At 38.2% G+C, this 14545-nt stretch overlaps 1 protein-coding gene across 3 annotated transcripts in view; it reads left to right on the top strand.

Moving 5' to 3' along the window:
* LOC124718912 (F-box/LRR-repeat protein 7-like) overlaps positions 1-10820 on the top strand; it is a 64831-nt gene extending 54011 nt beyond the window's left edge. The window contains exons 8-9 of one of the 3 annotated variants that reach the window (XR_007005938.1): positions 5623-5937; positions 10210-10347. Coding sequence is in view for 2 of the 3 variants with exons in the window: in XM_047244567.1 (XP_047100523.1) it covers positions 10210-10456 (247 nt within the window). In the remaining variant the exon portion in view is untranslated. Of the gene's footprint in view, positions 1-5622; positions 5938-10209 lie in introns of all 3 variants that reach the window. The other 2 variants (XM_047244567.1, XM_047244566.1) reach the window with 2 other exon arrangements.
* Positions 10821-14545: the final 3725 nt, after the last annotated feature.

The raw sequence follows: 14545 nt of genomic DNA, 5'->3' as shown, positions 1-14545 counted from the left end.
GGTGTTCCGAAAGGATAGGCTAAACACAGAATTGTATCGTGTTTTTTGCTGTTAGAAGTAGTGTATCTTGTTGCAAAATTGAAGTAGATAGTTCCTGTGAATTAGTATGGGCAGAGGTCATTGTTGGCAACTGCAATAAAATAATAATTGGATCATTTTACTGACCTCCCAATTCAAATGATGCAGTTGCTGAAAGGTTCAAAGAAAACTTGAGTTTGATTTCAAACGTGTAGTAACTCATACAATTATAGTTGGTTATGACCTTAATTTATCCTCGATATGTTGCCAAAAATACATGTTTAATTCTGGAGGTACGCATAAAACATCATCCGAAATCGTACTAAACGCATTCTCTGAAAATTATTTCGAGCAGTCAGTTCGTGAGCCCATGTGAATAGTAAATGGTTGTGAAAACACGCTTGATCTCTTAGCAACAAATGATCCTGAGTTAATAACGAGTATCAAAACTGATACAGGGATTAGTGAACACAGGGTTGTTATAGCAAGACTGAATATTGCAACCCCTGAATTCTACAAAAAAATAAACAAAAAATATACCTATTCAAAAAAGCAGATAAAAATTCACTTGACAACTTCCTGAGAGACAATCTTCACACCTTCCAAGTTAACAAGTGTAGACCAAATGTGGCTTGAATTCAAAGAAATAGTATTGTCAGCAGTTGAGAGATTTATACTAAATAAATTAAGAAACGACATATCTGATCCTCCTTGGTATACAAAACGAGTCAGACCATTGTTGCAGAAACATTGGGGAAAAAAAAAAAAATAATAAAAAAAAAATAAAAAAAAAATGCCAAATTTAAACAGACACAAAATTTGCAAGGTTGGCGATCTTTTACAGAAGCTCTAAATTCAGCGCAGACTTCAACGCGAGATGGTTATAATAGTTTTCACAGTGAAACTGTATCTCAAAACCTGGCAGAAAATCCAAAGAGATTCTGGTTGTATATGAAGTATGCTAGCTGCAAGACACAGTCAATGGCTTCTATGTGTGATAGCAGTGGAGATAATATCGAAGACAGTGCTGCCAAAGCAGAGTTACTAAACACAGCCTTCCAAAATGTGTTCACAAAAGATGATGAAGTAAATATTCCAGAATTCAAATCAAGAACAGCTGCCTACATGAGTAATGCAGAAGTAGATATCATCAGAGTTGTGAAGCAACTTAAATCACTGAATTAAAGGACGTCTTCAGTTCCAGACTGTACACCAATTAGGTTCCTTTCAGAGTATGCTGATGCAATAGCTCCATACTTAACAGTCATATACAACCGTTTGCTCAACTAAAAATCCGTACCCAAAGCCTGGAAAGTTGCACAGGTCACACCAATACTCAAGAAGGGTAGTAGGAATAATCCACTGAATTTACAGGTCCATATCATTAACATTGATAAGCAGCGGGATTTTGGAACATATATTGTGTTCTAACATTATGAATTACCTCGACACACAGTCAACATGGATTTAGAAAACATTGTTCTTGTGAAACACAACTAACTCTTCACTCGCATGAAGTTTTGAGTGCTGTTGACAAAGGATTTCAAATTCATTCCATAGTTCTGGATTTCCAGAAGGCTTTTGACAATGTACCACACCAGTGGCTTGTAGTGAAATTACATACTTATGGAATACCATCTCACTTATGTGACTGCATTCATGATTTCCTGTCAGAGAGGTCACATTTCATAGTAATGGACAGATAGTCATCGAGTAAAACAGAAGTGATTTCTTGCGTTCCCCAAGATAGTGTTATAGGCCCTTTGCTGTTCCTTATTCATATAAACGACTTGGGAGACAATCTGAGCAGCCATCTTAGGGTGTTTGCAGATGACGTTGTCATTTATCGACTTGTAAAGTCATCAGAAGATCAAAACAAATTGCAAAATGATTTAGAAAAGATATCTGTATGGTGCAAAAATTGGCAGTTGACCCTAAATAATGAGAAATGTGAGGTCATCCACATGAGTGCTAAAAAGAATCCATTAAACTTCAGTTACACAATAAATCAGTCAAATCTAAAGGCTGTAAATTTAACTAAATACCTATGAATTACAAATACGAACAACTTAAATTGGAAGGAACACACAGTAAATGTTGTGAGGAAGGCTAACCAAAGACAGCATTTTATTGTCAGGACACTTAGAAACTGTAACAAATCTACTAAGGAGACTGCCTACAATACGCTTGTCTGTCCTCTTTTAGAATACTGCTACATGGTGAGGGCTCCTTACCGGACAGAACTGATAGAATACACCGAAAAAGTTCAAAGAAAGGCAGTACGTTTTGTATTATCGCAAAATAGGGGAGAGTGTGTCACTGAAATGATACAGGATCTTGGATGGACATCACTAAAACAAAGGTGTTTTTCACTACGGAGTAATCTTCTCACAAAATTCCAGTCATAAACTTTCTCCTCCGAATGCGAAAATATTTTGTTGATGCCGACCTACATAGGGGAAATGATCACCATGATAAAATAAGGGAAATAAGAGCTCGTACGGAAATATAGGTGTTCATTCTTTCCGCATGTTATACGAGATTGGAATAATAGAGGATTGTGAAGGTGGTTCGATGAACCCTCTGCCAGGCACTTACATGTGATTTGCAGAGTATCCATGTAGATGTAGATGTGCTCACCAGGTCTATGTTGTATGCAGAGACGATCATCACTTGCATGCAGGCAGAACCTGCATTCATTGCTGAAGATTATGGTGTACCATTCCACCTTCCAAGTGATCCTCTAATGGCACCAGTCGAGCAGTGCATGTTGGTGCTGTGGCACGAGTGGAAGATGAGCTAGAGATGTGTGTGCCAGTAGTCCCACCCCTAACAAAGAGTTCACACACTTTGTGTTGACACATCTTGGCTCACAAGCCCTCTTACCTTTGTGTGGTAGCTGTACAATCTGCCACTGCTGCCCTTATAATATGATGATTCTGGGTTGTGTCTGTGCTGCGTGGATGCCCAGAAGTTCGTCTAAGAGTAAGAGCATTCACGTGACCACTGATACCAGCATTGTTGCACAACTCATGCAGCATGTCCAACTTGGGCAGAAATTCTGCCACTTGGAAGGCCACAATTCGACCCTCTTCAAATTTGCTCAGTTGGCTGTAGGAAGTACGAGTGTGTGTCTGTGGCATGGTTGCTGATTGCTTCACACATTTGCAACATGCTGAGCCTTCTGGTTGTGAGCATTCCCTATTAAAGGGTAGACACAGATGGCACTGTGGTAGCTATGTCAGTGGTGGACAGTGTTGAAACCATTATCAGTACATCTACTATCTCACATATGACATATGCCATCATCGGGTCAAAATCGATCATCTTTCCGTGTGTACTAATTTTTTTTCAGCAGTGTATTTCGGCAATCGAAGAAGAAAGTTGACAATTATAATTTCATGAAGAGACCTTGCCACAGCAAAAAATACCTCTGTTTCAATGACTGCCAGCCCAACTGGTTTCTTGTACCATTGACAAGTGTGAGCAATGATTTGAATGTCTTTATGTAAGGACAGTTACGTGCTGTGAGTCTTTCATGGCAATATAATGGAATAAAATGTTTTCTCCTTTCAAGCTGTGTCACTTGAGGTCTGAATCACGTGATGGATCATTGCCAAGTGTTAATAAACAATCCTGATGAAAATTGGTATAGAGGGGGCAAAATAATGGAATACATATTGTTTTGCTTCTGCCCAATTTCAAAATGTAATTTGGCATATTATGTTTGGAGAGAATCATTATTTGAAATGATGATATGTAAAAGATGTTTCCCGTATAAAATTTGGTGTATATTAATGGATTTGAAAATTGTATAATCAAGTTTTGCAGTAACTTGAAATTTTGCAAAATAGCTCACCACCATTGATTAATTCTGAAAAATGAAACTTTTGTTACAACATGAATTAAAGAAGCTTTCAAGATACAATCATCCATGTGTAATAAAGCTGGTTTCTGAAATACCATTTTTGAAAAATAAGCTGTATGTGATGTGCTGTCAGAGTATTTTCAACATTCGCAATTAAAACATCTGAACAGTCTTATTAGTCTATTTATTTTACTTACATTTGTTATTTGTTTTAAATTTGAATGTTATATCTTTTTTGTTTTTTAGTTTATCATTTCACGTATGTATGTTTTGTTAATTGAAAATATAGGAAACTCATTATTATGATACAAAATCATTATGTTATGTTTTAAGCATGTATGTACAGGTTATCATTATTGTAATGATTGTGTATCATAATAATGTGTTATGTATTATTTTTAATTAACAAAATACATGTAAATGAAATAATAAAAAAACAGAATGTAAAATAACAATTTAAAACATAAAACAAATACAAGTAAAATCAGTAACTACACTAATAATGAATGTTCAGATATTTTAATTAGGTATGTTGCAAATACTCTGACAGCACATTGTGTACAGCTTATTTCTAAAAAATGGTATTTCAGAATGCATGGATGTATGTAGCTTGAAAGCTGCTTCAATTTATGTTGTAGAAATGTTTTCATTATTCAAAATTAATGGTAGTAGGGTATTTTGCAAAATTTTGAATTTTTCCAAAATTTGGTTATACAGTTTTCAAGAATGTTAATTACATACCAACATTTATGTGAAAAACATTTTTATATACATATATATATCATCATTTGGAGATATTCCCTCCAAATATCATCATCATTTGCTTTGGGCCTTTGTCCTACTTCAGTGAGGGGTAAGGGTAAGGAGTCATTCCAATCCTGGGAGCAGAAAGACTTAACCTTAGGGGGGGGGGGGGGAAAGGGACAGGTATACACTCACACACACACACACACACACACACACACACACACACACACACACACAAAAAATCCATCCGCACATAACAGACACACACACACACACACACACACACACACACACACACACACACACACACATCCATCTCCATCCGCACATATACAGACACAGGCAGACATATGTAAATGCAAAGAGGTTGGCAGAGATGTCAGTCGAGGTGGAAGTACAGAGGCAAAGATGATGTTGACTGACAGGTGAGGTTCGAGGGGTGGCAACTTGAAATTAGCGGAGGTTGAGGCCTGGTGGGTAAAGGGACCGTTTGATATGGAATGGGTAGGAGGTGTCATAATGGAGGTACTGTTGCTTGTTAGTGGGTTTGATGTTGACAGATGCTATCACATGACTCAGTGTATATTCATTTATTATATCTTTCATTGAGCAAACTTTTAACTCTGTCTTTTTATTCTGCGTAATTTTATACATCCTTTCATAAGCCTTGGGAATCTCATTTCAGACACTTCTGTCATTTGCTTAGCGTTCAAGTCACTGCCATAAAGAAATGCAAGAATTGACACTTTACAAAATTAGATTTTCTTTCCTTGCCTTCTTTTTTAAAATTCTGTTTATAGTGCCATACAGTTATTGGAATTTTGCAAGATTTTTTTGGACATCTTGAACTTCTAGATAGCTTGTTTGATTTCCAAGATAGTTAAATCATTTTACTTGTTCTATTATCTTGTCAGAAATGAGTGTTTTGTCTAGGACTGAAAGATGGTCAGCATTGGTCATAACATCCTCTTCTTTTTTATGCATTGCAGATCTAGATTTCAGTTGATAGTGCAGCTATCATCGGTGTGTTATAAGTAGTCACGAAGACTAAACATAATTACGACTACACACATTGCAGTCGAACTTGGGCACGTACGAGCATTAATCCGACTGACGTCAGGCTATCCTACCGTATCACAGTCTGGGCAATGTGTGGTCACATACCAGTTCTGCTGTAAATTTGGCGCAGCCTGTTACCTGGGAATTACAAGTAGTCAGCTGTACATGCAAATGAATGGCCACCATCAACTGCATTCTAGAGCAAAAATTTGGACAAGGTGGTCCACAGGAGTAACAGCAATCTGGTGAGACAACTGTGTTAAAATGGCCATGTATATAATAGTTACATTTTATTAATGACCAGTTTCAACTACACGTAGAAGTCATCTTTAGAAAAAGAGCACTGTAAGAATTGGAATGGCGAAGTTACAGAAGGTTTGGTGAGAATGGTGTCAGAGGAAAGTGTAATGGAGTAGTGATGTACCGTTTACCGTCTGACTGCTGCTGCAGCTCATCAGATGCTCATGGGAGAACACAGTCAAACTGCTGACTGATGGCTGCAGAGCCACGGATTCAATAGTGTGCAGATTTTGTGCCAAAAATGGATTAATCAGCCCCAGCCAATGATAAATGCTTCAAAAAACAAGATGTATGTGAAATTAACAAAATACTGAATTTAATTGATGAAAGGAGAAAATACAAAAATGCAGTAAGTGAAGCAGGCAAGAAGGAATACAAACGTCTCAAAAATGAGATCGACAGGAAGTGCAAAATGGCTAAGCAGGGATGGCTAGAGGACAAATGTAAGGATGTAGAGCCTTATCTCACGAGAGGTTAGATGGATACTGCCTAGAGGAAAATTAAAGAGACCTTTGGAGTAAAGAGAATCACTTGCATGAATATCAAGAGCTCAGATGGAAACCCAGTTCTAAGCAAAGAAGGGAAAGCAGAAAGGTGGAAGGAGTATATAGTGGGTCTATACAAGGGCGATGTACTTGAGGACAGTATTATGGAAATGGAAGAGGATGTAGATGAAGATGAAATGGGAGATATGATACTGCGTGAAAAGTTTGACAGAGCACTGAAAGACAAGTAGAAACAAGGCCCCAGGAGTAGACAACATTCCAGTAGAACTACTGACGGCATTGGGAGAGCCACTCCTGACAAAGCTCTACCATCTGGTGAGCAAGATGTATGAGACAGGCGAAATACCCTCAGACTTGAAGACGAATATAATAATTCCAATCCCAAAGAAAGCAGGTGCTGACAGATGTGAAAATTACCGAACAATCAGTTTAATAAGTCACGGATGCAAGATACTAACGCAAATTCTTTACAGAAGAATGGAAAAACTGGTAGAAGCCGACCTCGGGGAAGATCAGTTTGGATTCCGTAGAAATATTGGAACACATGAGGCAATACTGACCCTACGACTTATCTTAGAAGCTAGATTAAGGAAAGGCAAACCTACGTTTCTAGCATTTGTAGACATAGAGAAAGCTTTTGACAATGTTGACTGGAATACTCTCTTTCAAATAATTCTGAAGGTGGCAGGGGTAAAATACAGGGAGCGAAAGGCTGTTTTCAATTTGTACAGAAACCAGATGGCAGTTATAAGAGTCGAGGATCATTAAAGGGAAGCAGTGGTTGGGAAGGAGTGAGACAGGGTTGTAGCCTCTCCCAGATGTTATTCAACCTGTATATTGAGCAAGCAGTGAAGGAAACAGAAGAAAAATTGAGAGTAGGTATTAAAATCCATGGAGAAGAAATAAAAACTCAGAGTTTCGCCAATGACATTGTAATTCTGTCAGAGACAGCAAAGGACTTAGTAGAGCAATTGAACGGAATGGATAGTGTCTTGAAAGGAGGATATAAGATGAACATCAACAAAAGCAAAACGAGGATAATGGAATGTAGTCGAATTAAGTCGAGTGATGCTGAGGGAATTAGATTAGGAAATGACACACTTAAAACAGTAAAGGAGTTTTGCTATTTGGGGAGCAAAATAACTGATGATGGTTGAAGTAGAGAGGATATAAAATGTAGACTGGCAATGGCAAGGAAAGTGTTTCTGAAGAAGAGAAATTTTTTAACATCGAGTATTGATTTAAGTGTCAGGAAGTCATTTCTGAAAGTATTTGTATGGAGTGTAGCCATGTATGGAAGTGAAACATGGACAATAAATAGTTTAGACAAGAAGAGAATAGAAGCTTTCGAAATGTGGTGCTACAGAAGAATGCTGAAGATTAGATGGGTAGATAGCACAACTGATGAGGAGGTATTGAATAGAATTGGGGAGAAGAGGAGCTTGTGGCACAACTTGACTAGAAGAAGGGGTCGGTTGGTAGGACATGTTCTGAGGCATCAAGGGATCACCAATTTAGTATTGGAGGGCAGCGTGGAGGGTAAAAATCATAGAGGGAGACCAAGAGATGAATACACTAAGCAGATTCAGAAGGATGTAGGCTGCAGTAGGTACTGGGAGATGAAGAAGCTTGCACAGGATAGAGTAGCATGGAGAGCTGCATCAAACCAGTCTGTGGACTGAAGACCACAACATCAACAACATATTATTGTAAACTGGGTGCTGATATGCACATTATTAAAAAAGAGACAAATTGCAGGGGCAGATTCCTGACTGGAAATGAAGGAAAAAGGTGCCATGAACATGTGGAAATGCATTGTTGCCACATTAGATGGTGCTGACAAATGACAGTTCTGACCACATGCCACGTGTTCCTTGTGCTTTTCAGGCTGTGTGATTGATGCAGCATACTGGAAGCAGCAGAATGCTCCAGTATTCATTTCAGGAACAAGCAGAGATGGTGTTTGTGTGTGACTGAGCAGATGGAAATATACCAAAACAAGTGCCCTCACAGACAGCAACCACATCACACAACATTTCAAGCCCTCTTTGGGTGTTTTATGTGATCGTGGGTCTTTTCAAACATATGAATGTGCATTGTGACGCCACACTGCACGTACATCAGATCTGGAGGACTGGGTCCTACAGGATATCGAGACAAACCGTAGTACAAGCTCCAGACAATTGGCCTGCTTACAGGGTGTAATCCGAAGTACAGTTATGTGTATCTAACATGACAACCACTACTATCCCTGTCACCTGCAATTCCGCAGAGGTCACTTTGAACATCTGTTGTGACACGGATGCGATGCAGTTCTTTACTGTGTTCCTGGACAATTTATTGTTGTTGCACGCAGACTGTCCATTTCTGAATACATGTTCATAGGACCTTTTTTGCTCTATTTATCATCAGCAATCCATCCCTGCAGCTTGTGGGTTTTATTTATGTTCACCCTGTATAAATAGGTAAATAGTTGCAGTATTATTAGAAGGAAAGTTGCTACTGACCGTATGGCGGAGATGCTGAGTCACAGATAGGCACAACAAAAAGTCTTTGACAATTAAAGCTTTCATCCATTGGCCTTCATCAGCAGTGCGAGCGCGCGCGCACACACACACACACAAAAAACTGCAGTCTCAGGCAACTGAAACCACACTGCCCGAGACTGCAGGTGTGTGTGTGTGTGTGTGTGTGTGTGTGTGTGTGTGTGTGTGTGTGTGTGTGTGTGTGTGTTGTTGATGAAGGCCAATGGCCGAAAGCTTTTGTTTTGCCTATCTGTGACTCAGCATCTCCGCTATATGGTGAGTAGCAACTTTCCTTCTCATAATATCGTTACATTCCATCCTGGATTGTCCACTGTTGAATAGTTACAGATCGGACATGTAGACTTTTTTTATGTTAAAATTAAAAGGCTTGCAGATTGAAAGAGGATGACGTGCCACCTTGTGGCATTGGTGCAAGTTACGAAGGTGTCGTGTCATGTTATGCCAGCAAATATATAAAAATATTTTTTTCTGTTTTGTTCTCTTTTCTTATTGACTGCAAACTATTAACAGCAATGTCATTGTAACTTGTACCGATGCTTCATACTCATTCAATCTGTAAGCTCAGAAATTTTAACATAAGAAAGAGTACTTGTCTGCACTGTAACTATTTACCCATTTATATGTTCGTACCTAGTTTACAATAGCTTATTTTGATAATTTCATATAACATCATCATCTCACATTTTGTAAAGCATTTACCATTGGTTGGGGGCTGACTTAAACCATTTTTAGCACAAAATTTGCACACTATTGAACCCATGGCCCTGTAGGTACTAGTCAGCAGTTCACTTTTGTATTGCTGCACAAGCATACGAGGAGTTGCCAGCAGCAGCCAGATGGGAAAATGCTACATCGCTACTTCTTTGTACTTTCCTCTGACACCATACTCACCAATCCTTTTGTAACACTGGTATTCCTTTTCTTACAGTGCTCTTTTTCTTGACAAGTTCTACATGAAGTTGAAACTGGTCATTAATAAAATATTATAATGATTTAGACAATTTTTTTAAACCAGTTTAAGAGCAAATTTGACCTCCAGTGCTGTCCCCACAGATAATATTGGCATTATGGTACATTCTACAGAACTGTAGTCTCTTAAAGTTTACATGTAGTTTTTGTTTTTACATTAGCATGTACTACACCAATGATTTCATTCTCACCACAGGGACCTAAGTATTGCCTGGTGTCGAGGTGACCTTAAAGCTACAGATGGGCTGGCCGAACGGATGCCCAATCTTGAAATCCATGGCAAAGCTGAAGTAGAGGAACCTACTATAGGCACGGAGGAACACGAGAGTGGGGCAGCAGTATGGAGATTGACAAAGATGGTGATTGTGACAATAGCAGTAACATTGATTGTGACAGTGATAACATTATGTGGGATGAAAGTGGTAAATCTCTTATCTTCCTAGAGGATGTACAAAAGTGATGTGATATTTATAGGGAACTACGACTCTCAATACTGGTAGCATTTCAGTTGGAACTGTGTAACTGGACCAGAATTTGATACTCCCCAACTGTCATTACTGGAACATATGTCATAGTAGACTGCCGAATGCTATGAAACTAAAGCTAGTCATGTATTTCTGTAACATTGTGATTATATTGGCTTTTCTGTAAAGTCATGTTAACAGTGGCAAAAACTGTTTTAAAGAAAGGTAATTGTAAATCATTTAGGAAATATGTTGTTGCAGATTAAATCATCTACATTTCTGTTGTTTGAGCTTCCACTGTAATTACAATGGATTTGCCATCTTCAATTTTTAACCTTATAAATAAAAAAAAAAACATTTTTTTTTATTTTAAAATCAGTGTATTAATGTGATCTTACTAAATGAGTGTTGTAAAATAATCCTTTCATACAGTGTTCATTAAAAAAAAAAAAAAAATAAATAAATAAAAATAAAAAAAATTAATGATCATTCCACTTGGGACCTGTCAAAGGTACATTAGCTTATTTGTTTTTGTTGTAAATATTTGTCATGTATTGTTGTTTTGATGTTTTGCATTATTAGCCTTACTACCAGATGTCATTGTCAGCCTTGTTGTGTTTTTTTGTGTGCTGTTTATGGGATGTTCCAGTTTTTTTCAATTTTTTTGTGTACATACCTGTGCCAAAGAGGAAAATTCTAGTGAACCATGGACAGAAACATCACCTCCCTGTTGTAAGCCTAAAACGGGCAAGAAAACCCTACCATTGGTGATGTTTTAATTGAATGAAATAAGGCACTGGCAATGATAAGAGCCCAAAATACAGACAAAGTTTTGAGAATAATAGATGTTTGTTAAAATCAAATTTGTAAGTAAATCACCACTCTCATAGGTCTGAATTGTTTTTAGGGTTCCGTGTCTCAATCTGTAAAAGCGGAACCCTTGTAGAATAGCTTTGTTGTCTGTGTCTGTCCAACTGCTGTGAAGAACCCTTTTTCTCTTGAAGAGGTTGGCATATCAAATTCAAATTTGTCACTTACTAAGATCTATGGTCCCTTGGCAGTGTAAAAATTTTTAAGCTTCTAAGTTAATTCAGTCAAAAGATAAGGCCACTTTAGAACACTGCTGCATGCAAAAATAAAATGTGAGTTTTAGTCATGTTTTGGTAAGTAAATAAACTCATTATATTAAATCTTTTGCATCTACTTGTATGAACTGAAGCCCACTACTGTGGAGATTTTGATAGTCTTGGAATTCCCGGAACTGCTGTCTTGCCAGTATATACAAAGCTCATTTGAAAAGTCCACGTAAAGTCTGAGAGATGACACCACTGGTGCGTATCAAGGTCATGTTTAGTTAGTAGCACCTTTGGAAAGAACGCGCACCAAGTTTCAGCCGTATTGGTCTATTTCTTTGTGTTTGGCATTCGTGTGAATCAAGGAAGTTGAGTGATTGTCAAAAAATGGATGAAAAAGAACTTTGTGTGGTGATTAAACATTACTTTATGAAACGCAAAACACCTCAGGAGACTGAAGAGAAGCTTGATAAACATTACGGTGACTCTGCACCTTCAGTGGCCATATGGGCACAAGTGATGCTGAACGTTCTGGATGCCCTGTGGAGATTACGACTCCAGAAATCATTGATAAAATCCATGCTATGATGATGGATGACAGAAGAGTTAGGTGGTGAGATTGCTAGTGCTGTGGGTATCTCGAATGAATGGGTACAAAATATTTTGCATAAACATTTGGACATGAGAAAGCTATCCGCAAGATGGGTTCTGCGATTGCTCACGCTTGGCCAAAAATGGAATCGTTTGAAGTGTTGCAAGGATGGTTTGCAGCTGTTCAGGAAGAATCTGCAGCACTTTAAGCGTCGTTTCGTCACTGTGGATGAAACAAGGATACATTACTACTGAGACCAAACAACAATCTAAACAATGGGTTACCAAGGGAGAATCTGCACCAAAAGAGGCGAAGACCATTCCTTCGGCCAGAAAGGTTATGGCGACTGTCTTTTGGGATTGGCAAGGGATAATCCTCATCAATTACCTGGAAAAGGGTAAAACTATTACAGATGAATATCATTCATCATTATTGGACTGTTTGAAAACTGAACTGCAAGAAAAACGACGGTGATTGGACCGCAGAAAAGTCCTTTTCCATCACGACAGTGCACCAGCACATATTCCAGCAGTTGTGGTTGCAAAATTAATGGAAGCAGGATTCCAACTGGTTTCACATCCCCCCTATTCTCCAGACTTGGCTCCTTCGGACTAGTGTTTGTTCCCCAATTTGAACAAATGGCTGGCAGGACAAAGATTTTATAGAAATGAGGAGGTGATTGCGGCAACTAATAGCTATTTTGCAAGCTTGGACAGTTCCTATTATTCAGAAGGGATCAACGAATCAGAGCAGCATTGGATGAAGTGTATAAGTCTAAAAGGAGACTATGTCAAAAAATAAAAGATTTACCCCAAACACATAAGTAGTTTTTATTTTTGCATGAACATTTCAAATGCCCCTCGTATCAAAATTCTCGATTCCCAAGATGAATGAATTATATTTATATACATAATTAAGTTTGAGCGGAACACTCGGGGCACGAGTCCTGCTCGCGCTTTGTCAGTTTTTTAATTATATCTCAACATCCTTTATTTCCTGTCTAAAAAATAATGTACCCACTTTGATACAAAATATTAATTATTTGTGATGATTATATTCATTATTAATATTAATTCATGAATGTTTGTTATATAGGCTAGTGACAGTGTGTTCTACGACAGTTGTAAAGTTTGTAATTAATGTCAAACCAGAATCAGAATATAAGGAGGAGATACTAAATGCACCACATACACAATTATGATGAATTCCAAGACTTCACAGTCCTTTTTATCATCTTTTCATGAAGCATTTTCTATGACTTGAGTTTCAGATAAAATTGTCTGTACACTTCAGGCATGAAATCTAACAGTTTTGTTCAGTCTTTGTGTTTAAATGTTGATATTTGCCATTCACCTACACATTGGAACACTAAATTTTGTAAAGCATCTGAAAACCTGGGGAAATGACAGACTGAAGTTCCCTTGCCATGACTTGGAGAAAATGGTGGCCACCCAAGAGTCCGATGAACAGTTCCCGGCAACCTGTTGAAAACTTCATCATTGTAAGATTTCTGGAATGTACGCTGTTACCATATATGTCATGTTTTTGTTTGGTAGTGAGGACATTAACACTCTTCAAAGGTTCTGAAATTCTCAGCAATGGTTATACGGACTAGAAGAGATTTAGCTATCCTCGGTTTCTGTATAACTTGACACCGACCATCAGCTCAGAAAACTGAAACAGTTTGCCTCTTCACTTTTCTGATCTGACCTAAGTCAACATTACATGTCAGAAAAGTGTGGTCAAGAACTAAAAATTTGTGAATTACCTCCTCATATTATCCAGACTGAACTAAGGGTACGAATCTGAATACTTTATCATCATCATTTTTTCCATCTGAAATTTCCATTTTTTCTGCTGAAAAGCAGGTTACTATTTCATCACTTTCTTGCTGTGTTACATTCTCACTTCAGGCACGTGTGTAAATGACATTATCTGAACGTCTACAAATACCTAAATTATAAAACTTCCTGGCAGATTAAAACTGTGTGCCCGACCGAGACTCGAACTCGGGACCTCTGCCTTTCGCGGGCAAGTGCTCTACCATCTGAGCTACCGAAGCACGACTCACGCCCGGTACCCACAGCTTTACTTCTGCCAGTATCTTGTATCCTACCTACCTATCTATCTATCTACCTACCTACCTACCTACCGAGTCTCGGTCGGGCACACAGTTTTAATCTGCCAGGAAGTTTCATATCAGCGCACACTCCGCTGCAGAGTGAAAATCTCATTCTGGACCTAAATTATACATCCATAGATTTCTAATGTAAAACACAGCCTCTGTACTTAGTGTCGGAGTAGGTGGAGCCAGCTGTAAATAAAATACTGTAACATAAAGGTCATTGTCTGCCTGTTTACTTAGTAAGTACTCTGTTTCAACATATTGTACGAACTAGTTGC

The sequence above is a fragment of the Schistocerca piceifrons genome, chromosome 10 (genome assembly GCF_021461385.2).
Source record: "Schistocerca piceifrons isolate TAMUIC-IGC-003096 chromosome 10, iqSchPice1.1, whole genome shotgun sequence".
Classification (NCBI taxonomy): domain Eukaryota; kingdom Metazoa; phylum Arthropoda; class Insecta; order Orthoptera; family Acrididae; genus Schistocerca; species Schistocerca piceifrons.
Note: the sequence above shows the minus strand (reverse complement) of the source record. Positions and strands in the feature narration are given on the sequence as shown.